A 26,905-nucleotide genomic window follows, 5' to 3' on the forward strand; every position below is an offset into this window, starting at 1 on the left:
GGTGAGTGGGAGGAAACCCATCCAGGATAGGATATGGGCAGCAGTGTTCAGAATGAGCTGAAGTTTTCAGAGGGTGGAGGTCATAATGGCACGGACGAGGGTTTCAGCATCAGATGGGTTGAGGTAGAAGTGGACTGGGAGATGTTATGGAGGTGCAAGTAGGTGTTTGGAAACTCAGCTCCGGGTCAAAGAGGATGCCAAGGTTGTGAACAGTCTGGTGCAGCCTGATACAATGGCCAGGGACAGGTGCAGAACTGCTGACAAGGATTGGCCATAGATGATGGGCTTTGGTCTTCGAAGACTGGATTTTGGACAAGTAGTACTGGAATCATAGAGTTATACAGCACAGAAGGAGGCCATTCGACCCATCGAGTCCTTGCCGGCTCTGTATTGAGCAATCCAGACAGTCCCACTCCCCCGCTATATCCCCATAGCCCTGCAAGTTTATTTCCCTCAAGTGCCTATCCAGTCTCCCCTTGAAAACATTGAGTGTCTCCGCTTCCACCACTTCCGTCGATAGCAAATTCCAGGTCCTCACCACTCGCTGCATAAAAAAGTTTTCCCTCACATCCCCCCTGTATCTTTGCCAAAAACCTTAAATCTGTGTCCCTTCATTATTGTACCATCAACTAGTGGGAACAGCCTTTCCCCATCTAGCCTATCCAAACCGGTCATAAACAAATCCAGCTTTTCCAATCTGTCCTAGAAACATAGAAACATAGAAGATAGGAGCTGGAGTAGGCCATTCGGCCCCTCGAGCCTGCTCCGCCATTCAATGTGATCATGGCTGATCATCCAAATTCAGTACCCGATCCCTGCTTTCTCCCCATACCCCTTGATCCCTGTAGCCTTAAGAAATATATCCAACTCCTTCTTAAATATATTTAATGAATTGGCCTCTACTGCCTTCTGTGGTAGAGAATTCCACAGGTTCACCACTCTCTGGGTGAAGAAATTCCTCCTCATTTCTGTCCTAAATGGCATTACCTTGATCCTTAGACTGTGACCCCTGGTTCTGGACTCCCCGACCATCGGGAACATCCTTCCTGCATCTAATCTGTCCAATCCTGTCAGAATTTCAATGAGATCCCCTCTCATTCTTCTAAACTCCAGCGAGTACAAGCTCAATCGACCCAATCTCTCCTCATAGTTCATTCCTGCCATCCCAGGTATCAGCCTGGTGAATCTTCGCTGAACTCCTTCCATGGCAAGAACATCCTTCCTCAGATAAGGTGACCAAAACTGCACACAATACTCAAGATGTGGTCTCACCAAGGCCCTGTACAACTGCAGCAAGACATCCTTGTTCCTGTACTCAAAGCCTCTCGCTACGAAGGCCAACATACCATTTGCCTTCTTAACCGCCTGCTGCACCTGCATGCTTACCTTCAGCAACTGGTGCACAAGGACACCCAGGTCTCGTTGCACTACCCCTTCGCCCAATCTATTGCCATTCAGGTAATAATCTGCCTTCCTGTTTTTGCCACCAAAGTGGATAACCTCACATTTATTCACGTTATATTGCATCTGCCATACTTCTGCCCAATCACCCAACCTGTCCAAATCATCCTGGAGTTTCTCGGCATCCTCCTCACAGCACACACGCCCACCCAGCTTTGTGTCATCTGCAAATTTGGAGATATTACATCTAGTTCCCTTGTCTAGATCATTAATATATATTGTGAATAGCTGGGGTCCAAGGACCGATCCCTGCGGTACCCCACTAGTCACTGCCTGCCACTCGGAAAAAGACCCGTTTATTCCAACTCTTTGCTTTCTCTCTGCCAACCAGTTTTCTATCCAAGTCAATAACTTGCCCCCAATCCCATGTGCCTTAACTTTACACGCTAATCTCTGATGCGGGACCCTATCGAAAGCCTTCTGAAAGTCCAAATATACCACATCCACTATTTTACCAGTTACATCCTCAAAAAATTCCAGTAGATTAGTCAAGCACGATTTACCTTTTGTAAATCCATGTTGACTTTGTCCGATCCTGTCACTGTTATCCAAGTGCTCAGCTATTACATCCTTTATAATGGACTCTAGCATTTTCCCCACTATCGATGTCAGGCTTACCGGTCTATAATTCCCCATTTTCTCCCTACCATCTTTTTTGAATAGTGGGGTAACATTAGCTACCCTCCAATCCATGGGTACTGTTCCAGATTCCATCGAATGTTGGAAGATGATCAGCAATGCATCTACTATTTCTAGGGCCACTTCCTTAAGTACCCTAGGATGTACATTATCAGGCCCTGGGGATTTATCGGCCTTCAGTCCCATCAATTTCCTTAACACCATTTCCTTACAAATACTGATTTCTTTCAGTTCCTCCCCTTCATCAGACCCTATGTTCCCCGACATCTCTGGGAGGTTATTTGTGTCCTTCTTTGTGAAGACAGAACCAAAATATGTATTTAATTGGTCTGCCATTTCTTTATTCCCTATTATAAATTCCCCTGATTCTGACTGCAAGGGACCTACGCTTGACTTCACCAATCTTTTTCTCTTCACATATCTATAAAAGCTTTTACAGTCAGTTTTTATGTTCCCTGAAAGCTTACTCTCATATTCTATGTTCCCCTTCTTAATTAATCCCTTTGTCCTCCTTTGTTGAATCCTAAACTGCTCCCAATCCTCAGGTTTACTGCTTTTTCTGGCCAATTTATATGTCCTCTCCTTGGATCTTATGCTATCCCTAATTTCCCTTGTTAGCCATGGTTGAGTCACCTTTTTTGTTTTATTTTTATGCCAAACTGGGATGAACAAATTCTGTAGTTCATCCATGTGGCCTTTGAATGCTTGCCATTGCCCATCCACCATCAACCCTTTGAGTGACATTCCCCAATCAATCCTACCCAACTCGCGCCTCAGACCATCATAGTTTCCTTTATTTAAATTCAGGACCCTAGTCTCTGATTCAACTACTTCATTCTCCATCTTAATGAAGAATTCGATCATATTATGATCGCTCTGACCCAAGGGGCCTCATACAACAAGATTGCTAATTAATTCTTTCTCATTACATAATACCCAGTCTAAGATGGCCTGATCTCTGGTTGGTTCCTCAACATATTGGTCCAGGAAACCATCCCGTAAGCACACCAGGAATTCCTCCTCCACAGCATTGTTACTAATTTGGTTAGCCCAATCTATATGTAGATTAAAGTCACCCATGATGACTGCTGTGCCCTTATTGCACGCTTCTCTAATTTCCCTTTTAATGCCATCCCCAACCTCCACATTACTGCTTGGAGGTCTATATACCACTCCCACTAACGTTTACTGCCCCTTGGTATTTCTCAGTTCTACCCATACAGATTCCACATCATCAGAGCTAATATCCTTCCTTACAATTGTGTTAATCCCTTCTTTAACCAGCAATGCTACCCCACCTCCCTTTCCCTTTTGCCTATCTTTCCTGAATATTGAATACCCCTGGATGTTGAGTTCACAGCCTTGGCCACCCTGGAGCCATGTTTCCGTAATCCCAATCAAATCATATTCGTTTACCTCAATTTATGCAGCTAATTCATCCACCTTATTCCGAATGCTCCTTGCATTAAGACACAAAGTATTCAGGCTTGTTTTTTTAACGCTCTTAGACCTATTAGAATTATTATTTACTGTGGCCATGTTTGATTTAAACCGTTGATTTCTCTGACTGCCACTTTTGTTTTTCTCCTTCCTATCTTTTGCTTCTATCCTTGTTTCCCTCTCCTCTGTCCCCCTGCTCAGGTTCCCAACCCCCTGCCATTTTAGTTTAAACCCTCCCCCAGAGCACTAGCAAACACTCCCCCTAGGACATCGGTCCCGGCCCTGCCCAGGTGCAAACCGTCCAGGTTGAACTGGTCCCACCTCCCCCAGAACTGGTTCCAATGTCCCAGGAATTTGAATCCCTCCCCCCTGCACCATTCCTCTAGCCACGTATTCACCTGAAATATCCTTCTATTTCTACTCTGACTAGCACGTGGCACTGGTAGCAATCCTGAAATTACTATTATTTTGAGGTCCTATTTTTTAATTTACCTCCTAACTCCCTATATTCAGCTTTTAGGACCTCATCCCATTTTTTACCGATATCATTAGTGCCTATATGCACCACGACTACTGGCTGTTCACCCTCCCCTTCCAAAATGTTCTGCAGCCACTCTGAGCCATCCTTGACTCTTGCACCAGGGAGGCAACATACCATCCTGTTGCTAAGATCCCCCATCCCCAGAACCATTCTGGTAAATCTCTTCTGCTCCCTCTCAAGGACCTTCACATCCTTCCTAAATTGTGGTGATCAGAACTGGGCGCAATACTCCAGTTGTGGCCTAACCAGCGCTTTATAAAGGGTCAGCATAACTTCTCTACTTTTGTACTCAATACATCTATTTATGAAGCCCAAGATCCCATATGCTTTGCAAACCACTCTCTCAATATGTCCTGCCATCTTCAGGGAACTATGCATATTAACTCCCAGGTCCCTCTGTCCCTGCACACTCTTTAAAACTGTGCTATTAAGTGAATATTGCCTCTCCCTCTTCCTTCTGCCAAAATGCATCACCTCACACTTCTCTGTATTAAATTCCATCTGCCACTTGGCTGCCCATTCTGCTAGCCATTCTATGTCCTGTCGCAGTCGATTGGTATCATCCTCACTGTTTGCCACAGCCCCAAGATTGGTGTCATCGGCAAATTTAGAAATTCTACTCTGTATTCCAATATCCAGGTCATTTATTATCAAAAAAAGCAGTGGCCCCAGCACTGACCCTTGGGGAACACCACTGTCTACCATCATCCAGTCTGAAAAACAGCCAGTTACCACAACTTGCTGTTTTCTGTCATTAAGCCAAATTCCTTATCCAAGCTGCCACTGACCCATCTATTCCATGAGCCTCAATTTTGTTAACCAGCCTTCTATGTGGTATTTCTCAAACACCTTCTGAAAATCCATGTAGACAACATCCATTGCATTCCATTCATCAATCCTCTCTGTTACTTCATCAAGAGCGCACTGGATACAGCAAAGGCTATGGGCCCTGAGAACATCCCAGCTATCGTGCAGAAGACTTGTGCTCCAGAACTAGCCATGCCTCTACCCAAGCTGTTCCAGTACAGCTACAACACTGGCATCTATCTGACAATGTGGAAAACTGCCCAGGTATGTCCTGTCCATAAAAAGCAGGACAAATCCAATCCGGCCAATTAATGCCCCATCAGTCTACTCTCAATCATCAGAAAAGTGATGGAAGGTGTCACCGACAATGCTATCAAGCAGCACTTACTCACCAATAACCTGCTCACTGATGCCCAGTTTGGGTTCCGCCAGGACCACTCAGCTCCCGACCTCATTACAGCCTTGGTCCAAACATGGACAAAGGAGCTGAATTCCAGAGGAGAAGCGAGAGCGACTGCCCTTGACATCAAGGCAGTATTTGACCAAGTGTGGCATGAAGGAGCCCTAGTAAAACTGAAGTCAATGGGAATGGGGGGGAAAACTCTCCACTGGCTGGAGTCATACCTTGCACAAAGGAAGATGGTTGTGGTGATTGAAGGTCAAGCATCACAGCCCCTGGACATCACTGCAGGAGTTCCTCAGGGCAGTGTCCTAGGTCCAACCATATTCAGCTGCTTCATCAATGACCTTCCCTCCAACATAAGGTCAGAAATGGGGATGTTCGCTGGTGGCTGCACAGTGTTCAGTTCCATTCACAACTCCTCAGATAATGAAGCAGTCCATGCACACATGCAACAAGGCCTGGACGATATTCAGGCTTGGGCTGATAAGTGGCAGGTAACATTCGCACCACAGAAGTGCCAGGCAATGAATATCTCCAACAAGTGAGAGTCTAACCACCGCCCCTTGTCATTCAATGGTATTACCATCGCCGAATCCCCCACCATCAACATCCTGGGGGTCACCAATAACCAGAAACTTAACTGGACCAGCCACATAAATACTGTGGCAACAAGAGCAGGTCAGAGGCTAGGTATTCTGCGGTGAGCGTCTCACCTCCTGACTCCCCAAAGCCGTTCTCCCATCTATAAGGCACAAGTAAGGAGTGTGATGGAATGCTCTCCACTTGCCTGGATGAGTGCAGCTCCAACAACACTCAAGAAGCTCGACACCAAACAGGAAAAAGCAGCCCGCTTGATTGGCACCCCATCTACCACCTTAAACATTCACTCCCTTCACCTCTGGCGTACCGTGGCTGCAGTATTTACCATCTACAAGATGCACTGCAGCAACTCGCCATGGCTTATTCGGCAGCACCTCCGTAACCTACGACCTCTTCCACCTAGAAGGACAAGGGCCGCAGATGCATGGGAACACCATCTCCTTCAAGTTCCCCTCCAAGTCACACACCATCCTGACTTAGAAGTATATCGCCGATCCATCATCATCGCTAGATCAAAATCCTGGAACTCCATAACTAACAGCACTGTGGGAGTACCTTCACCACACGGACTGCAGCGGTTCAAGAAAGCGGCTCACCACCACCTTCTCAAGGGCAATTAGGGGTGGGCAATAAATGCTGGCCTTGCCAGCGACACCCACATCCCATAAATGAATAAATTAAAGAAAAAAATTCAATAAGATTAATCAAACACGATCTGCCTTTTACAAGGCATCTGGACCAGGCGACTTGTCCACTCTGAGCATAGCAGCCTTTCTAGTACATCCTGTTTATCAATTTTTACCCCTTCCATTGCTTTGACCTTTTCCACTTCTACTGATATTTTGTCAGCATCCACCTCCTTAGTAAACACCAATACAAAGTACTCATCGAGTATTCTAGCCTTGCCCTGCGCCTCTAAGCATATATCATCTTCTTTGTCTCTAATAGGCCCCACGCCGCCTCTTACTACTCACTTACTGTTTACACAATTTTTGGGTTCCCTTTTATGTTATTCGCTCTCATATTCTCTCCTTGTCACTCTTATTTTCATCTTCACCTCCCCTCTCAACTTACTGTATTTGGTCTGGTTCTCCCTTGAAGAATTCACCTGACATGCATCATACACCCTCTTTTTTTGTTTCATCATCTTCTCTATCTCCCTCGTCATCCAAGGAGCCCTTGCTTTGGTTCCCTTACCCTTCCCTCTTGTTGGAATGTAACTAGCCTGTACTTGGAACATCTCCTCCTTAAAGATCACCCATTGTTCCGTTACAGTTTTTCCTGTCAGTCTTTGGTTCCATTTTACCCTGGCTAGATCCTTTCGCATTCGATTGAAGTTAGCCCTATTGCAGTTTAGATGTTCCACTCTAGATTGTTCCTCTCCATTGATAATCTAAATCTTATGATACGATCATCACTCATACCCATGTGTTCTCCCACAGACACTTGGTCGACCTGGCCCACCTCATTCCCCAGCACCAGATCCAGCAATGCCTCCTTCCTAGTTGGGCCAAGAACATATTGGTCAAGGAAATTCTCTTGAACACATTTCAGAAATTCCTCCCCCTCCTTTCCCTTTATCCTAGCATTATCCCAATTGATATTTGGGTAACTAAAGTCCCCCAATATCACCACTTTATAATCTTGCATATCTCTGAGATTTCCCAGCAGATTTGCTCCTCTACCTCCCTCTCACTATTTGGAGACCTATAGAATACCCCCAATAGCGTGATCATACCCTTTTTGCTCCTCAACTCTAACCAAATGGGTTCTGTCCTTGTCCCCTCAAGAACATCCTCCCTTTCCAACACTACAATGTCTTCCTTAATCAGCACTGCCACCCCACCTCCCTTTTTTCCTTCCCTATCTTTTCTGAACACCTTGTACCCTTGAATATTAAGTGCCCAGTCCTCACCGTTTTTAAACCACGTTTCCACAACATCATATTGCCACATGGATAATTGTGGTTGTCGCTCACCAATCTTATTCACCACACTTTGTACATGCATTCTAAACCCATTTTTTAATTTTTCGTAGTCTTTCTTAGTCTGCTCCTATCAAATATGGTACTACTTCCGCCTCTAGTACTACTTTCTTCTCTAGTACTATCCAACACGCTCACTCCTCTATGCACCTTATTCCTCTTTTCTACTCCTATATTCTGGTGCTCACCCCCCTGCCAAGTTAGTTTAAACCCTCCCCAACAGCACTACCAAACCTCCCCGCAAGAATATTGGTCCCAGCTCTGTTGAGATGTAACCTGTCCGGCTTGTACAGGTCCCACCTTCTCCAGAAACGGTCCCAATGTCTCAGGAATCTAAAGCCCTCCCTCCTGCACCATCTCTCCAGCCACGCAGTCATCTGTGCTATCCTCCTATTCCTGTACTCACTAGCATGTGGCACCGGGTGAACATAACATAAGAACATAAGAAATAGGAGCAGGAGTAGGCCAATCGGCCCCTCGAGCCTGCTCCACCATTCAATAAGATCATGGCTGATCTGATCCTAACCTCAAATCTTCTATCACTCTGCATCCACCCGAACCCATGTGATCTCCCGGGAGAGGCGAAAAACCAGATAAAGACCCAATGGCCAATTTGGGAGAAAAAAATCTGGGAAATTCCTCTCCGACCCATCTAGGCGATCGAAATTCTTCCAGGAGATCACTCTGTCCCTATATTTTCTACAGTACTTACCTTCTGTAAAGGCGATCGCCACCCCAGCCAGGAACAGGAATAAAACCATCTCCTGAAATCTAACACAGAATTAGAACACAGTAGGAGCAGAACAAGGCTACACGGCCCCTGGGCCCATTCCACTACCCATAGGGCCATGACCATTCCGAACCTAGACTCATGTCCAATTTCCTGCCCGCTCCCCGTAACCCTTAATTCCCTTTACTTCTAGGAAACTATCTATTTCTGTTTTAAATTTATTTAATGATGTAGCTTCCACAGCTTTCTGGGGCAGCAAATTCCACAAACCTACCACCCTCTGAGTGAAGAAGTTTCTCCTCATCTCAGTTTTGAATGAGCAGCCCCTTATTTTAAGATTATGCCCCCTAGTTCTAGTTTCACCCATCATTGGGAACATCCTCACCGCATCCACCCGATCAAGCCCCTTCACAATCTTATATGTTTCAATAAGATCGCCTCTCATTCTTCTGAACTCCAATGAGTAGAGTCCCAATCTACTCAACCTCTCCTCATATGACCACCCCCTCATCCCCGGGATTAACCGAGTGAACCTTCTTTGTACTGACTCGAGAGCAAGTATGTCTTTTCTTAAGTATGGACACCAAAACTGTATGCAGTATTCCAGGTGCGGTCTCACCAATACCTTGTACAACTGCAGCAATACCTCCCTGTTTTTATATTCCATCCCCCTAGCAATAAAAGCCAACATTCCATTGGCCTTCTTAATCACTTGCTGCACCTGCATACTAACTTTTTGAGTTTCGTGCACCAGGACCCCCAGATCCCTTTGTACTACAGTACTTTCCAGTTTCTTGCCATTAAGATAATAACTTGCTCTATGACTTTTCCTGCCAAAGTGCATAACCTCACACTTTCCAGTATTGTATTCCATCTGCCAAATCTCTGCCCACTTACTTAGCCTGTCTATGTCCCTTTGCAGGTTTTTTATGTCCTCCTCACTCACTACTTTCCGTCCCATCTTTGTATCATCTGCAAACTTTGATATGTTACACTCGGTCCCCTCCTCCAAATCGTTAATATAGATTGTAAAGAGTTGGGGACCCAGCACTGACCCCTGCGGAACACCACTAGTTACTGGTTGCCAATCTGAGAACGAACCATTTATCCCAACTCTCTGCTTTCTGTTAGAGAGCCAATCCTCCACCCACGCCAGAATATTACCCCCAATCCCGTGATTTTTTATCTTGAGCAATAATCTTTTGTGTGGCACCTTGTCAAATGCCTTTTGGAAGTCTAAATACACAACCGGGTGTAATCCGGAGCTAACTACCTTTGATGTCCTGCTTTTTAATCTCTCTCCTAGATCCCTAAACTCTGCCTGAAAGACCTCATCCCTCTTTCTGCCTATGTCGTTGGTACCGATATGGACAACAACCTCTTGTTGTTCACCCTCCCCCCTCAGAGTATCCTGCAGTCGCTCAATGACATCCTTGAGCCTGGCACCAGGGAGGCAACATACCATCCTGGAGTCACGTCTGCGGCCGCAGAAACGTCTGTCTGCTCCCCTAACTATCGAATCTCCTATAACGATTGCCCTTCCACTCTTTTTCCTCCCCACACTGTGCAGCTGAGCCACCCATGGTGCTGTGAACTTAACTCTGGCTGCACTTCCCAGAGGAACCATCGCCCTCACAAATACTCAGAACAGAATACTAGTTGGAGAGCGTGATACACTCGGGGATTCCTGCATGACCTGCCCCTTCTGTCTGGCGGTCACCCATTCCCTCTCTGCCTGCATACTCTTAAGCTGCGGGGTCGCCACCTATAGAAATGTGCTATCCACGTAACTCTCAGCCTCGCAGATGCACCGCAGTGACTCCAGCCACCGCTCAAGCTCTGAATCGAGCTGCCGTAGCTGGTGACACTTCCGGCAAATGTTGTCATCCATGCTACGCGAAGCATCCAGGACTTCCCACATGGCACAGGATGTGCACTCCACGGGAATGAACTGCCCTGCAATGGCTCTAATAAATAGACTAAGAACTATCCCAGCAAAAATAAAGTTAAAACTTAATTAAAAAAACACTCTCCAGCTACTCACCAATCAGCTCTTCCCTTCTATTTTATAGGCTATTAACTAACTTCGCATAAATAAACTTACGAACTTAAAAAAAAATCTACTCAACAATCAGCTCCTTCCCTTGTGCTGACATCACTTTTTTTACTCTGACGTCAGTTTTTGTAAAACTGCCTCTGTTGAGTTGCTGCCACTCAGGACTGCTCCGCTCTCGCTGCGCTCCCACCAGGTCTGCTCCTTCCGGTCTCGGGCTCCTGCCGCTCGGGTCTGCTCGTTTTAACTGCTCCACTCTCGCTGCGCTCCCACCAGGTCCGTTCCTTCCGGTCTCGGGCTCCTGCCGCTCAGGTCTGCTCGTTTTAACTGCTCCGCTCTCGCTGCGCTCCCACCAGGTCCGCTCCTTCTAGTCTGACAACACAGAGGCAGGCAAGGGTCAAGTGAGCTGGTGGAGTGGAAAAGTTTGACATACATTTAGAAGCTGACCCTATGTTTGTGGATGATGTCACCAAGGGGCAGCATGTAGATGAGAATGTGGAGCAGGGCCAAGGATAGATCCTTGGGTGATTGGAGGTAATGGTGCAGGGGCAGGAAGTGAATCTATTGCTGGAGATGCTCTAGCTATGATCGGATAGGTAAAAGTGGAACCAACAGAGATCAATCCCACTGAGCTGGACAATGGAGAAGAGACGTTGTATGAGAAAGGTGCGGCCAAGCATGTCACAAGTTGCAGAGAGGTTGAGGAGGACAAGGAGGTAAAATGCGCTACAGTCACAGTCACAAAGGGTGTGATTTGTGACTTTGGTTGGGCCCAATTCAGCTCTGTGGCAGGGACAGGAGCCTAATTGAAACATGGAAATATGGGGGGCACGAATTTGGGAGACGACAATGTAGGGGGGCATCCTTTACCTGGTTTACATTAATTTACCTGGTCAGGCAGCCTTTTGCCACTGCATTGTGACCAATTCCAATCAGCGGTTTCAAATCGCTAAACCTTCCTTCCAGTTCTGACTGGAGGAACTTATAATAAATGATATATTAAAATGGACAAATGGTCTGGATGCAAGAAAGTCAAATTTTATTAAAACTAAGAAACTACACCACACGATCAAAGTAATCATGGTAAAATTGCTTAACAGGGGAAGGCAGATGGCAAAATGAGGGATAAATGGCTAAAATGTTAATTTTACAATCTTAGCAACATTTCCCTTAAATTACCACCCCTTTACTTCTCACTAGATTGTCTTGCTAGTGGGTCAGAAGCCTGGCTCACCTGCAGTCCAAAGAGTAAAAGAGAAGAGAGCTGCTTCTGGGAAGCTATCTTTTATACCCCTTTTTTGGGGCCTGCCCAGATCTGATGTTTCTGGGCTAAAACAAAAGAGATCCAAACTGTCCACTTGTCTGGGATGGGTTTGGATAAAGTTGCAGTTTAAATGTGTCCATTGTCTGTGATGGCTTTCGAATAAGGCTGCAGTAGTTTGAATGTGTTTTCATTCATCCTGATGGGTTTTGAATGGCGTTGTATTACTATGTAAACAGCTTGGGAGGAGTGTAAACAGAAACCCATTGTTTTGTGGTCACTTGAAGCCGCAGTCAATTGGTTTAATCACTTGTGCAAACATCCTTGTAGCAGTTTCTGTAAACAAATCGATTATCTCTGCAGGGAGGGAACTTCCCAAACTGCCTTTGATTGGCAGATTCAAACGGGCTACTCCCCAGTGTAAACAAGCAGCTTGTAGGTTACCGGACCCACCCAATACCACAGGGTGACTGACAGCTCGGGCTCCATTCATATGCTAACAGCCTGTCTTCCTTTTCTGCTGTCTTTTAACATTCTGTTTCCATGAGGTCTGTTCAGCCATTTATATGCCCTGGGCAATTAAACAGTCAAAAACTCAAGAGTACATCTTTTAATAAAATGTACAATCTTAAAGTGTGCGATTTTCACAAAGTTCTTTGATTCCAGTGTTCAAGTGCTGCCTAGCTTATGAGCTTTTTAACGCAGCCTTTTGCGGTTCTGACAATGTTCTAAAACATTTTCCAACCCAGAGACAATTTAAATCACACAAGTCTTCGTCCACGATGTGGATTAATATTTCCCGATCTTCGGGGGCTGAGGGGATTTTGCGACCCCTACATTCCCCCCTTGGATACTTCCAACTTGCTTGCAGTATCCTCTTGAAGAAGTGAGCAAAATTTTCTGACCCCCACAAACAATCATCTCCTGTATTTACCTATAGCTACCTACCACTGATCCCCCTTGGATACTTCCAACTTGCTTGCAGTATCCTCTTGAAGAAGTGAGCAAAATTTTCTGACCCCCACAAACAATCATCCCCTGTATTTACCTATAGCTACCTACCACTGATCCCCCGACCCATCTATTCCCCTCAAATCCGAGAAAAACTGTGCTTTGGTAGGCATCTACAGATACATCAATTACAAAATGTTACAATAGGGGTCTCATACCCCTGCACCACTTGTTACATTATAACATATTACAAAATGTTGCAATCTTGGTTATACAATGTAATCAAAATGATCCCAAGCACGGAGAGGGTCCTACGCCTCTGCACCGCTTGGAACTGTAAAACAAAATGCAAAAATCTTCATTAAACATTTGAAACAAAATGCTGAAATAAACCCCGACCATCACGTGCCAGTGATGGGTCGCAAAATTCGAGTGGGTATTGGTCCTCCCACCCGGGCAGTAAATGTTCCTTCCACCCCCCCCTTTAATGGTCTTGAACTTTTAAAACATACAGAATGGATTTTACAGAACAGTCTGATCCACCAGCCCTGAGCCGTTCCCTTGTCCCTTTGTGGAGGCGGGGTACCCCTCATGTTTCACAGACCGAGACCGGGGAGTATGGGATCGCGACTCCCAGTCCCTCCCCCTCCCGTCTTCCCTCGACTGGCTGCAGAAAATGATGGGTGCCTGTGTGGCGGCTCTCACTGGCCCCACACTCAAACTTGGATCCCAGATCCGGCCACCCACTCATCCTTCCCAGCCACACTTACACTCTAACTTTGCCCGTGGGCCCCGGGTGAGTTCCTCCCTTCCCCGAACGCACCCACGTGACTCTTGGGTCTCCCCCTCCCCTTTACAATCTTTCCCGGGCCATCACCACCCACTCCTGGGGAACGCATCCCTATCTGACAAGGCACCCGCGCTTCCCCACCATGACTCCTCAATAGCGAGGTCTCCCGCAAGTGAAATTCAGGCAGGATAGTGCTGGTTTGGGGCCGTGCCCCACCCAGCTGGGGCCATCTCTTCCTCGTAGGATGAGTAGGCAGGTTCCTCCGGAACCTGTCCGGTTTCTCCCGAAGGGCGCTGTGGGGTCTCCTCCTGGATTTGTCCAGTGGTGAGGTGATCCCCAACATTCTGTATACATTCGATGCCCAGCTCGGGCTGGGCGAATAGGGCTGCTCCTTTGTCCACTCTCCTACAAAAGAACTTAAAAGGACATGCAGCCAGGTCTCTCACTGACCTGCTGTCTTAGGTGGAGACATGGTCGGGTCCCTTGACCTCGGACCAAAATACAAGCATTTAGCACACTTATAAACTTAAACTTTAAACTTAAACTCAAAACTACTAGTTACATTCTAAACTTAAAATTTAAACACCTTAAAAGCAAGCTATAAACATTGGTAACTTAACACAAAGCTATAATACAAATGCCGCCCATCTCCGGACGGCCAGGCTAGTCTCTGGTGTCACTGTCGCAGATTACTGCTGCCTGCAGCGAAGCTGGACTGCCTCCTGCTTCCGGTCCCTGGCAGCTTATGCCTGCTAGTTGGGGACCTCGGTGATCTGTTTCCTCCCGGGCTCAGGAGATTGCTCTTTGTGGCGGGTACTCTGGTGACCATCTTATCTTGGGCTTGCAGACCCGCTGAGACCTTCTGAGGGGCGTCTCTGTGGGGGAAACTTTGGCTGACGGACCCTGAGCCTGGGTCACAGCCCTCGCTGGCTAGGAACCTTCTCCCCCTGATGCAAACAGCCTGCACTGTTTAATATACCTGGCAGCCTGCCAGTAATCCGGGTTTGTCTCCTTTTCCCTACCCACTCCTGTACTGGGGGCAGGTATCCCCTCACCACCCGCTGCTGGTGGCTGAAAATCTTCCTCTCCAGGTCCAAAACCTGGTACTGGCTCCTTCCATATGTCCCCTGCAAGAGGAATTGCTATCCCTCCTCCCCAGAGTCCCACACCATAGGGGGAACCACTCTAGAAGTGGGCTGGGAAGCTTGTTCCTTTAAACAGGCGATGGCGCCTGCGTGAACCTCCTCCCCGGAGTCCCACGGCAGAGGCTGTGAAATGTCTGGATTCAAACAGGCGACTGTGTCTGCGCGAACCCAGTGTTGGGAAACCTCTCCCCTCAGGCGCGCGACTGTGCCTGCGCAGGGAAACTGAAGAGGAGCCACTGTGGTCATGGGCTAGGGAACTGCGCCTGCACGAACCCAGTGTTGGAAAACCTCTCCCCTCAGGCATGCGACTGCGCCTGCGCAGGGAAACTGAAGAGGAGCCGCTGTGGTCACGGGCTGGAGAACTGCGCCTGTGTGAACAGGCTGTTCAAAAGACTGGGGAATTCCTGTCTCCAGACCAGCGACTATGCATGCGCAGCAGTCTCTTCACAGGGCGGCTCCTCCCTGGAGCCCCCCAAGCGATTTTCTGTGAATGAACTCGCAGCAGCCTGCAGATTTCTACTCTCAGGCTGCGGTTTCTCTGTTTCTGAACTAAATAACTGGTTCAAATTTAAACTTTGGCCAAAACTTAGGTCCCACTGGGGCGGGGAAGTGTCCCAATTGGTGGGCCGGACAATTTTTCCCTTGAAACAAGCCACAGTGCCTGTCTTTACAGCCTGTGAACTTGAACTTGTATGGTCAGATTTATACAATTTACATTGGTTGGCGTGGAACCACTTTGTGCACCGGGGTAGTTTTACTGCATAGACCATGGGGCTGGCCCTATCAACTATACCATAGGGTCCCATGTAGAGTGGCTCTAAACTTCCCACCCGGGCATAGTTTCTTACCATCACTAGGTCTCCTATCTCCCACTGGTGGCTCTTGCTGGGCTCGAGCAGCAGCCAGTTATTCCGATGCTGCTTCCCCATGCTGCCTGCTGCCTGATCTATGGCCCTCTCTCCTGTGCGGACAGTCAGACCCAGGAATTTAACCTCTTGCTGACCGATCTGCACCTTCTTGGGGTTGACTTTAAACCCCTTTCTCTGCAGCAGCTCCAGCAGCTCAGCCAGAAGCAGGCCATGCTCCCCGACCGAGTCGGTAAATAAGAGCAGGTCATTCACATACTGCAGTAACTGAGTGGGCTGACTGAACTCTTTTAAACTATCCTTCATGCATTGGTGGAAGATGCTGGGGCTGTTGTGGAAACCCTGCGGCAGACAGTTCCAGGTATACTGCTGTCCCTTAAAGGTGAAGGCAAACTTATATTGGTCCTCCCGTTTTAAAGGGATGGACCAGAACCCATTCAAAATGTCCAGCACAGTGAATGTGTTCGCGGATGCTGGAATACTGCTAATAAGATTAGCCACTGCTTCTACTGTGGGGACACACGCGGGGATATTGCTGTTAAGCACCTGATAGTCCACCGTGGCTCTTCATGAATTGTCCGGTTTCCTAACCAGCCAAAGTGGAGAATTAACATGAGTGGCTATGGGCCTCAACACTCCCTGTTTAACTAAGGAGGTGATGGCAGCCTCCATGTCGGGTTCTGCCTCCTTGGGGAAACTATACTGCTTCTGTGGTCAGGCCATGGGGTCCCCGTCTATTTTAACCTCAAACCCTGTGATCCTCCCGCAGTCGTGTTTATGGGTGGCAAACGCTGTGAGGTTTGTCTGCACGACTGCCTGCAGTGCCTCCGGGACACCATTTACCATGAGCCCGAGGTCGTAACCTTGTTTGGGCTTCTCAGTACACAAGGTCCCTTTACCCTCCTTGCCCGGGATGACCACTGCAATGGTTGCAGAGATCCACGAGGATCCCATGGCTCACCATTAAGTCGGCCCCTAGGATCCCCTTTCCTTCCTCCTTATTCCAGTTTGCCAGGATGCACGTCCACTTAGTTTGGAGCGTGCCCAGACGGACTGAGAGGGGTCTGGAGTATACCCCTGCCTGCTCCTGACCGGTGAATCCCAATAGTATGTATGGAACCCCGTTAGACAGAGGTAAGGTGGTGGGATTATCCGTATGGATCACGGTGCATGATGCCCCCGTATCCAATAGATAAGTCCCTGTAACCTTCTCTACCTCCATCTGTACGAGCGGTCTCTTCCATTCATCGTACTGGAGATTACACAGGTAGACAGGCTGTGCGGGCTCCAGTCATTGTGGGGAGGCAGAGGTGGGCGAGGGGGCTGCAGCACCACTGATGGCTGCTACCTTTCCCTGATTGGCCCTGAGGAAAGATTTTATTGACTCCAAGACGGACTCGACTGTATCGGGAGGAGTTTCTGTCTCTGCCTTCTGAGTTGGGGCTGCGGGGGTCCTGGCTTTATCGTCTCTCCCAGGCTTTATACATCCCCTGCACCAGTGGCCATCCTCCCCGCACCTGTAACAAGTGACCTTGTTCTGGGAGGGATGGCTCCCCTCCTGGCGCCACTCTTTCTTGTATTGAGCCCCAGGTTTAACCTCGTGGAACTTACCCTTTTGCTGGAGGGTCCCATTATTACTACCATTCCTATATGCTACCGCGAGCTGATGGATTACAGTCTCTTCGGTTGCTAGGGGGTCTCAGTGGTCAAACCAAGTATCAGCCTTTGCTTTTATCTGGGGCAGGCAATTGGACACCAGGCAACAAAGCCATTGGGTCCGCTGCCGCTGGTTCAGGTGTGCCCTATCTTGTCCCCCTGTACATGCACTGTTGTAGACTGGCCACAGTCTGTCTGCAAATGCCTGTGGGGTCTCCCCTTCCTTCTGCAGTGTTTTCCCTATGCGATCGAACGGACTGCCGTCGTTCGCACCCATGGCTTCCAGTATTTCCTCCTTTAGGCCCTCAAAACCCTTCTGCCCTCTTTTAGCCTCATCTGAAAGGGTCTGATAGAGCTTACTATCTACAGAGAAAAGCAACATTTTGGCTTTCTCTTCGTCATCACAGCCGTTAACACAGGCTGCCTGTTCTATCCCTTGGAAGTGCATTGAGGGGTCTCCCTTTTCGGAGAGCAGGGGAATATGTTTCACCAGGCCTCTGAGCTGTTAGGTATCATAGGGTACCAGATAGGTATGCTGAACAGCCCCTGGGTCATTATCGATCACGGGCGGACCGTACCTCCGTTGTCGGAGGGGGTACACTGGTCCTGGTCTCCGCCTGCCTAGCGGGACCTGCTGGTTTTCTCCTACCACCCCATTGTCCACCCCTTCTTGCTGCCAGAGCTCCTCAAAACTCGGAGCTGTGGGCTGCGGTCTTGGGATCTCTAATTCCCTAGCCAGCTCTGTTCTGGGTGCTGCCTGTGGGGCGGTTTGATTTGGGCTGCTGGTACTGTCCGACGGACTTCCCTTCGGACTTATGAGACATACCATCCCTTTAGTCCTTAATAACTCCACACCCAAACTCTCGATCTTTCTGTTACATGGGGTATGATCTGCTCCACTAAACTTTGGTCGCAGGCCAGCTTATAAGCTGCCTTTACCTCCCTAACCATTTCCTCCTGCTCTGTTACTTCTGAGGTGAGGCGGGCATTCTCTTCCCGCAGTCTCATTTCGTTACTCTTTGCTTCTGTAATTTGGCACTTTAGGAACTCTATCTTGTGCCTCGCATGGCTTTTGCCCTCGCTAGCTTCTTGGGTGAGCTGTGCGTTTTCCTCCTGTAGCCTCATCTCACTGTCCCTAGCCTCTGTGACTTCCTGCACAAGGCGCTCTATCTCTGCCTGGCATTTCATGACCTCTAGTGTGAGGCGTGCATTTTCTTCCCGCACCCTCATCCCACTATCTCTGGCCTCATTCCCCTCTCTTATGAGGCATTCTACCTCCGCCTGGCATTTTTCAAACCCTGACTCCCAATTCTTGGCCTCTGTAACCTCCTCCCGCACCCTCATCTCACCCTTCTTAACCCAGCCACCTATACCATAATAGGTCAGCTTACATGCTGCCGCTAACTTCTGCAGGGCTACCCACAGACTGAAAGCAAGAAAAGCAAGAGCTGATGCTTTCTCCAGACCCAGACGACTTATCATATCAAAAATTGCCTCCAGTCCCTTCGTGGTCGCCAATTTGTAGGGGGGCATCCTTTACCTGGTTTATGGTAATTTACCTGGTCAGGCAGCCGTTTGCCACTGCACTGTGATCAATTCCAATCAGCAGTTTCAAATCACTAAACCCTCCTTCCAGTTCTGACTGGAGGAACTTATAATTAATGATATATTAAAACAGACAAATGGTCTGGATGCAAAAAAGTCAAATTTTATTAAAACTAAAGAAACTACACCACATGATCAAAGTAATCATGGTAAAATTGCTTAACAGGGGAAGGGGGGTGGCAAAATGAGGGATAAATGGCTACAATGTTAATTTTACAATCTTAGCAACATTTCCCTTAAATTACCACCCCTTTACTTCTCACTAGATTGTCTTGCTAGTGGGTCAGATGCCTTGCTCACCTGCAGTCCAAAGAGTAAAAAAGAGAGAGCTGCTTCTGGGAAGCTATCTTTTAGACCCCTTTTTTGGGGCCTGCCCAGATCTGATGTTTCTGGGCTAAAACAAAAGAAATCCAAACTGTCCACTTGTCTGGGATGGGTTTGGATAAAGTTGCAGTTTAAATGTGTCCATTGTCTGTGATGGCTTTCGAATAAGGCTGCAGTAGTTTGAATGTGTTTTCATTCATCCTGATGGGTTTTGAATGGAGTTGTATTACTATGTAAACAGCTTGGGAGGAGTGTAAACAGAAACCCATTGTTTTGTGGTCACTCAAAACCGCAGTCAAGTGGTTTAATCCCTTGTGCAAACATTCTTGTAGCAGTTTCTGTAAACAAATCGATGATCTCTGCAGGGAGGGAACTTCCCGAACTGCCTTTGATTGGCAGATTCAAACGGGCTACTCCCCAGTGTAAACCAGCAGCTTGTAGGTTACCGGACCCGCCCAATACCACAGGGTGACTGACAGCTCGGGCTCCATTCATATGCTAACAGCCTGTCTGTCCTTTTCTGCTGCCTTTTAACATTCTGTTCCCATGAGGTCTGTTCAGCCATTCTTATGCCCTGGGCAATTTAAACAGTCCAAAACTCAAGAGTACATCTTTTAATAAAATGTACAATCTTAAAGTGTGCAATTTTCACAAAGTTCTTTGATTCCAGTGTCCAAGTGCTGCCTAGCTTACAAGCTTTTTAACGCAGCCTTTTGCGGTTCTGACAATGTTTTAAAACATTGTCCAACCCAGAGACAATTTAAATCACACAAGTCTTCGTCCACGACGTGGATTAATATTTCCCGATCTTCGAGGGCTGAGGGGATTTTGCGACCCCTACAACAATGGTTCAAGGACTTTGAAGAGGAAAGGGAGATGGAGCCGTGATTTTAGAAAGGGACTAATAATAGAAATGAAATTGAAGGCAATTGTACATCAGATATTGGCTATAACAGGGATGGTTTAGACATGAGGCACTGCCAAATATTAAAACAATCAGTGTGATAAAATGCTCAATGTCATATTTTGTTCAACACTGTCTGAGGAGAAACTCTGTAAAATTGTTCAAAGAAACTGGACTATGATTTGATGATGTGGCCTTGTTAAAACAACTGCTCAATCAAATCAAAACATTAGATTTTTGTGATGTTTTGCAATTGTTTATTTCCTAGGCTTATGTGGCAACTTTAATGACAATGCCGCTGATGACTTCTTGTCTGGGCAAAATGTGGTGGAACAATCGCAGGTGAATTTTGCTCACTCCTGGCGAGCTGACCTTGAATGCAGCCCTCCTGAAACGGAAATTCCCACTTGCGTTAGTTCAGAAAAAGGTAATGCTCTCTTTCAAACCTGATCTGTTATTGTAGCTTCATTTTGTTTTGTAAGTGTGTGGTTGTGTCACAGACCATTATCCTAACATCCCTTCCTCGTTGACTTGGATCATTCTGCAGGCACGAGTGCTTCATCTACATGATCAAATTCTGGCAAGAATTTTCCACTGAGGCAGAATTGTTTTATATTTCTAATGAAATCATGAGAAATGCCTTGTTAATCTTTGCTAACATGCAAATGCCATCCTAACTATAAAACAGAATACCTTATTCTCAATCAGTCCTTTATGGGAGGAAAAATTCAACCAAAAAAAGAGTAAGAGGTGATTTGATTGAAACATATAAAATTCTGAGGGGTCTTGACAGCTTGGATGTGGAGAGGATGTTTCCTCTTGTGGGAGAATCTAGAACTAGGGGTCACTGTTTAAAAATAAGGGTCGCCCATTTAAGACACAGATGAGGAGAAATTTTTTCTCATAGCGGGTCGTGAGTCTTTGGAACTCTTCTTCAGAGGGCAGTGGAAGCAGAGTCTTTGAATATTTTTAAGGCAGAGGTAGATAGATTCTTGATAAGCAAGGGGGTGAAAGGTTATCGGAGGTAGGCAGGAATGTGGAGTAATCAGATCAGCCAAGATCGTATTGAATAGCAGAGCAGGCTCAAGGGGCCGAGTGGCCTACTCCTGCTCCTAATTCATATGTTCGTATGTAAAATGTGTGTAAGTGGCCTGGATTTCACTCTGTGTCAGCAGTGATGGATTGCCATTCGTGCTAAATACATTGCTGCCCATTCTCAAAAGTTTGATTCTGAGTCAGCTGTGAAGATAGGAATAAGAGTAGGCCATTCAGCCCATCGAGTCTGTTCTGCCATTCAATTAGATTATGGCTGAGGGGTATTTAATTTCCACTAAGATGTCTTTTTCCATTGTGATAGAAATATTTTAGGGCCAACTATGGTGGTAAAAGTGGCGGAATGGCCATCAGAGGAAGATGCGGTGAGGCAACACATGAAAGCTTATGGTTACTGGCTCCCGAGCATGTCATTTGATGCCTTATTGAAAATGGGACTCCCATGTTTAGCAGGAGAGGGCTATTTAAAAAAAGTGCTGGTGGGGATATTTTGCAGACAGGACATTTGTTCCAAATGGCACCATGTGAAATAGGCATCCAGGGTTGCTAGGGAATCAGTTGTGAGCGGTAGTTGTTTTCAAGCGTACAGCTTTAAAGCCATTTCGTGACAAATTTTTCTTTTGTGTTTTTTTCCGTCTGGCACATAGGTTCTCTTGAGGCTTTGTGCCAATTGTCCCACCCCTCCCCCTGCACTGTGACTAGCACCAATGCATTTCCTAATAGGAAATCCCCTGCTTAAGGTGTTTGGAAGAAGGGGAGGACCAACTAAGGTGTGGCAAGCAGATCAGGCTGCACATAAGGTGTTCGGTGTCTATTGACTAAAACCCACTGCGGACAGGTGAACCTACCGCACTTTGGAAATTGATTAGTGCGTGCGGAGGCTCCTGTTTCTGAAGGAAACTGGGCCAATTGCTTTTGGCACCACTAAGATAGGCCTGATCAACGTTCCCTCATGAGCACCCACTTTGCAGTATGTCATGGTGGCAGCAATCTTCACAGGTTATTGGAGAGCCTGATGTAATGTGTCCACCACCTGCTGCAAGTACACCTGAGGTCACCATGCAGCAAAGGGCAGGCACATCCAGTGACAGAAACGGTAACAGTCAGCTCTGGCCTGATATTTGACTCCATGTTCTTGCAAGACACACTGCAAGGCTGTCCTATCGAGATGATGCAGCGAAGCAGCACAGAGAATGCGCTAATGTCCTTCTAACCATCTCATGCAGTGCCACCTCCACTTCTACGCCCATCAAACAGGGAGTCGGGTGCTGGGTGGCACTGTGCTTTCCTGCAACTTGTATCTGCATCTTGGGTTTCTTTTCCTTTCATTTTTTGCCTGTCACATGTCTTTGCCTTTTCCCCTTCAGACATGGGAAAGGCTGCCAGTAGGTTGAAGTGCCTTCTGAGCCTTTCCCATGTCTGTAAGGATTTTTGTCACCTTATTCTATCCCTTCCCTTTAACTGTATCGCTTTCAATTTCACCAACCTGCAATTTTCCATTCCCACCTTTGGTGCACTCCCTCTACATGCCCAAAACTGTATCTGAAGCTGTGCATAATTATGATAATGAACTAACCTTAGAAGGATAATCGATCCATGTTTTGCACTGTTCTGAGCATTCCAAACACTGAAAAAAAAGTCAAAAAAAATGCACAAGTGAAGAGCGAGACAAAAAGGCCCATTTAGCTTATAAAATGATTTGCTGAATTACTCTACTTTATGTCAGACTCAGATGGTGAGTTTAACTAAAGGGAAGATGTAAAAGTATTACCACAGCAGTGAGAGGTGTTTTCTGTCCAGGACCTTGGGTCCAGCAGGCATTGATGGCTTTATTGCATTGTAGCAAGAGAGGGGGGCCTAGGAGCACAGAGGATATAAGCAGGCACATAACTCAGAGCAGGTACCGCTCCAGGCAGCAGATGCACTACAGTAGAGTCAGCTACACTGGCATAGGTGAGGAGCAGTGCCTAAAGCTGCTCCATTATTGTGCTTAACAGCATTGACCGCTTTTGCTCAGCTTGCTTTCAGATATTTTCTCCCAACAATGGTGCCCTCTGAAGCTGAATGACTGCATTTTTTGATTGTGATTGACTGATTCAGTTTTCATTTTTCTGATTAAATTCTTTTCTCACACAACAAATGTTTGAAAGCAACACATTCCAGAACAGCCATTGCCATTTGAATAACATTGGAGAAAACATGCTTTTTTCTCATTTGTAGTCAAAAGAGGAATTTTCGACCCAAATCCTTCAGCTACAATGTCGAACGTCTCAAAAATATTATTGACTTAAGCATAATTTATTCTCACTATATCTATATTAAATTAAGTTGCTGATAATGTCTGAATTCAATGTATTCCATTGTTGAACATAAGCAATCACATCTTCAAATTATATTACAGATTACTATGCAAAAGAACATTGTTCCGAGCTGATAAAACGTGATAGTGTTTTTGCTAAATGTCATTCTACAGTAGATTACATCAAATACTATGAGGTAAGTATGAATATTTTGCAAACATGTGTAAATGGAAACCTTTCATAATCAAAGTAAAATGAAAAGTTACACAATCTATATTTATCATCTGTGGAACATTTAATAGGGACATGAATTAAACTAAAAGTAAAATCTGTCTGATAATCCTTTCATAAATCATTTGCAGTAAGATATATACAAAAGTAAAAAAAATCAAGCATTCATTGTATAAAGGGCAATATTCCTTCAGTCACATTATTATAATTATTGGTCTATTAGAGTTAGGACCACTATTAAATCATCTAGTCATACAATTATCAAAAATGCTTCATGGGATGATTATTAAGCTTTTAGTCAGGATTAATAAAATATTTGATTAGTAATAGATATGTACTATATATAAACTGCATATATATATATATATCGATATTTACAAATATAAAACTTACATTTGCTTAAAACTCAATGAGAATGTTATTTAATAAACTAATGAATTGTGGAAGTCAAGAAAAAAAGGCATTTAACTGGGACTCCTAATGTTTTTATGCAGAAAATATCATGCAGAAACAGCTCAAATATTTGGGCAACTCATATAGGGGAAACTATAAGGACAGTTAATTTACTGAACTAAAAACTCAGGACACTATGTTGAAAATTAATTTTCCCCCAGCTAAAGCTGCAACAGTAGTAAACTTCCTAAGAACTCGCGGGAGATACAATAAATCATTCACTTTTATTATGAACCTATTTCAAACTAATTAGACCTGCTTTGTTAGTCACATCACACTGTTACATTTACTGTAAACATAATTATTCTGGTATGAAAGACTCCCAGAATACTACACCAGGACGGATTGTGGGGAAAAAACTCTACAAAATAACTGGTAGAAAATGAAAGCGGCCTACTGCCAGGTCTCCAGAGCGCCCGCCTGTTTCAAGCGATAGGCCCTTTTTAATATGTAAATCAGGACCCAATGAGGTAAATAGGACCTCGGTTGCCATTTTAAGTCGTAACTGGTCAGAGCCTGCACTGTAAGTGTCATATTATTTTCGTGGGCCCCTGAGGAGAAGGAGAGCTCACAAAAATAATCTGGGCCACTGCTGTTCCGGGACCCCCACCCTCCATAATTGTGACCCCCCCTCACAACTTACCTTGCGGGCAGCCATCCCAGCCTGATCTTGAGGCCTCAATCTGGCGAGTTGCATTGGGACGCCTGATTGGTGCCCAGCAGCTCGCCTGGAAAATTTAAATGAGGCCGGGGCCTCAAAACCGCAGAGAGGTTGCCCAATAGTCGAATTTGACTCCTTTGTGTTTTAAAAGGCTATGATCCTTTGACCTCTAGTATGTTCTGGCATTGTTATCTCTGGATTTCAGTTTGCAAAATATACATGAATTTAGCAAAGATTAATGAAGAAAATGATTGTTTTAATTGTGCTTGTTTTAAAGATGTGCAAGGATTCCGTATGCAACTGTCAGAATATTGATCACTGTATCTGTGCTGCATTGGGGGCATACATTCACGCATGTGCTGCAAGAGGTGTCATACTGAGGAAGTGGACTGGAAGAGTTTGCAGTAAGTTGAGATCTTCACCTTTCATTGAATTTCACGCCGTTTTCTGCAGACAGAATCAGTTGCTTGAAAACAGTTTATAAAATTTACAAATGAATGGAAGTGTATCAGCACAACTCCTGAAGATTTGAAATCAACCCAGCATCTTATGTGTTTTGTTTATTGCTGCTTCACACTGATTGGACACGGTGAGCATTGAGTCAACTAACCTCTTGAGGATGATTTCAGATCCCTGGTGGTAATTTCTATCTCATCCATGGAATGTGTGTACCTCCTGTTTGTATTTCTGACCTACAGTACCTTGCTTTTATTCAATATTGAACTTCATTTGCACAGGTACAAAACCTATCAAGCTCTATTTGTAAGATCTTGGCTGATCATTTGAGTCCACCATTGTGCTCAGAATAAGATGTTTGTCAGGATTTTGCTCTTTTTGAAGAAACCTAGATTATGGGCTAAGGCCAATAGTCCTCGATTTTAAGTGAATGAGAGGTTAGCCCGAGGCAAAGGAGACCCAAAGTTTGCTTGTGGGGCCTGGAGGAATAATCCTGCTCCTCCAGGCCCACAAGGAAAGTTAAAAAAATATGTAAACCTTGCTGGGCCTCTTCTAGCCCTTGATCCAGCTCCTGGCAGGTTTGGCCTGTCGAAACCACCAGTGCTCCCCGCTCAGGCCTCAGGCAAAAATTGCAGTTGAGTCCCAATAATATCATCGGGACCAGATCTGCATATTTAAACCAGGACCTTGATGTCTTCTGGTGGGCATCCTGCGCAACTGCTGAAAACATTGGGATCCCAGGGGGTAAGTTGGTGCCATTGGCCGGAATTTTCCCAGCCCTGAGGAGGCGGGTTTAGAGGCGATACTGCTGGAATAATGGGAAAAATTGTCTTGCTGCATGTGTGCATGGACTGCTACAATCTGTGAGGAATTGGGGATGGAACTGAACACTGTGTAATCATTAGTGAACACCCCCATGTCTGACCTTATGATGGAGGACGGTCATTGATGAAGCAGCTGAAGATGGTTCGGCCTGCGATACTGCCCTGAGGCACTCCTGCAGCGATGTCCTGGTGCTGAGATGATTGGCCTCCAACAACCACAACCATCTTCCTTTGTGCTAGATATGACTCCAGCCAGTGGAGAGTTTTCTGCCTGATTTCCATTGACTTCAATTTTACTAGGGCTCTTTGGTGCCACACTCAGTTAATTCTGCCTTCATATCAAGGGCAGTCACTCTCACCTCACCTCTGGAATTCAGCACTTTTGACCATGTTTGGACCGAGGCTGTAATAAGGTCTGGAGCTGAGTAGTCCTAGCGAAACCCAAACTGAGCATCTGTGAGCAGGTTATTGGTGAGTAAGTGCCACTTGATAGCATTGTTGACAAAACATTCCATCATTTTTCTGATGATTGAGAGTAGGGGGGTGGAGGGTGGTAATTGGCATCATTGGATTTTCCTGCTTTTTGTGGACAGGAAATATCTGAGCAATTTTCCACGTTGTTGGGTAGATTCCAGTGTTGCACTAGAACAGCTTGGCTTGAGGCACAGCTAGTTCTGATGCACAAGTCTTCAGCACTACAGCCGGGATGTTGTTCAGGCCTTTGTCGTATCCAGCGGGCTCTTGATATCATGTGGAGTGAATCAAAT

The 26,905-nt window shown here is 46.0% G+C and overlaps 1 protein-coding gene across 1 annotated transcript in view; it reads left to right on the plus strand.

Moving 5' to 3' along the window:
- The window catches only part of LOC147105634 (uncharacterized), a 163,904-nt gene that overhangs the window by 36,526 nt on the left and 100,473 nt on the right, over positions 1 to 26,905 (plus strand). The window contains exons 16-18 of the mRNA XM_086010181.1: positions 20,429 to 20,587; positions 23,615 to 23,709; positions 25,136 to 25,262. Of these exons, the coding sequence (XP_085866307.1) occupies positions 20,429 to 20,587; positions 23,615 to 23,709; positions 25,136 to 25,262 (381 nt within the window). The remainder of the gene's footprint in view (positions 1 to 20,428; positions 20,588 to 23,614; positions 23,710 to 25,135; positions 25,263 to 26,905) is intronic.

This window comes from Somniosus microcephalus, chromosome 17 (assembly GCF_052327205.1).
Source record: "Somniosus microcephalus isolate GS21.2 chromosome 17, FLI_Smic_1.0, whole genome shotgun sequence".
In the NCBI taxonomy this organism is placed as follows: domain Eukaryota; kingdom Metazoa; phylum Chordata; class Chondrichthyes; order Squaliformes; family Somniosidae; genus Somniosus; species Somniosus microcephalus.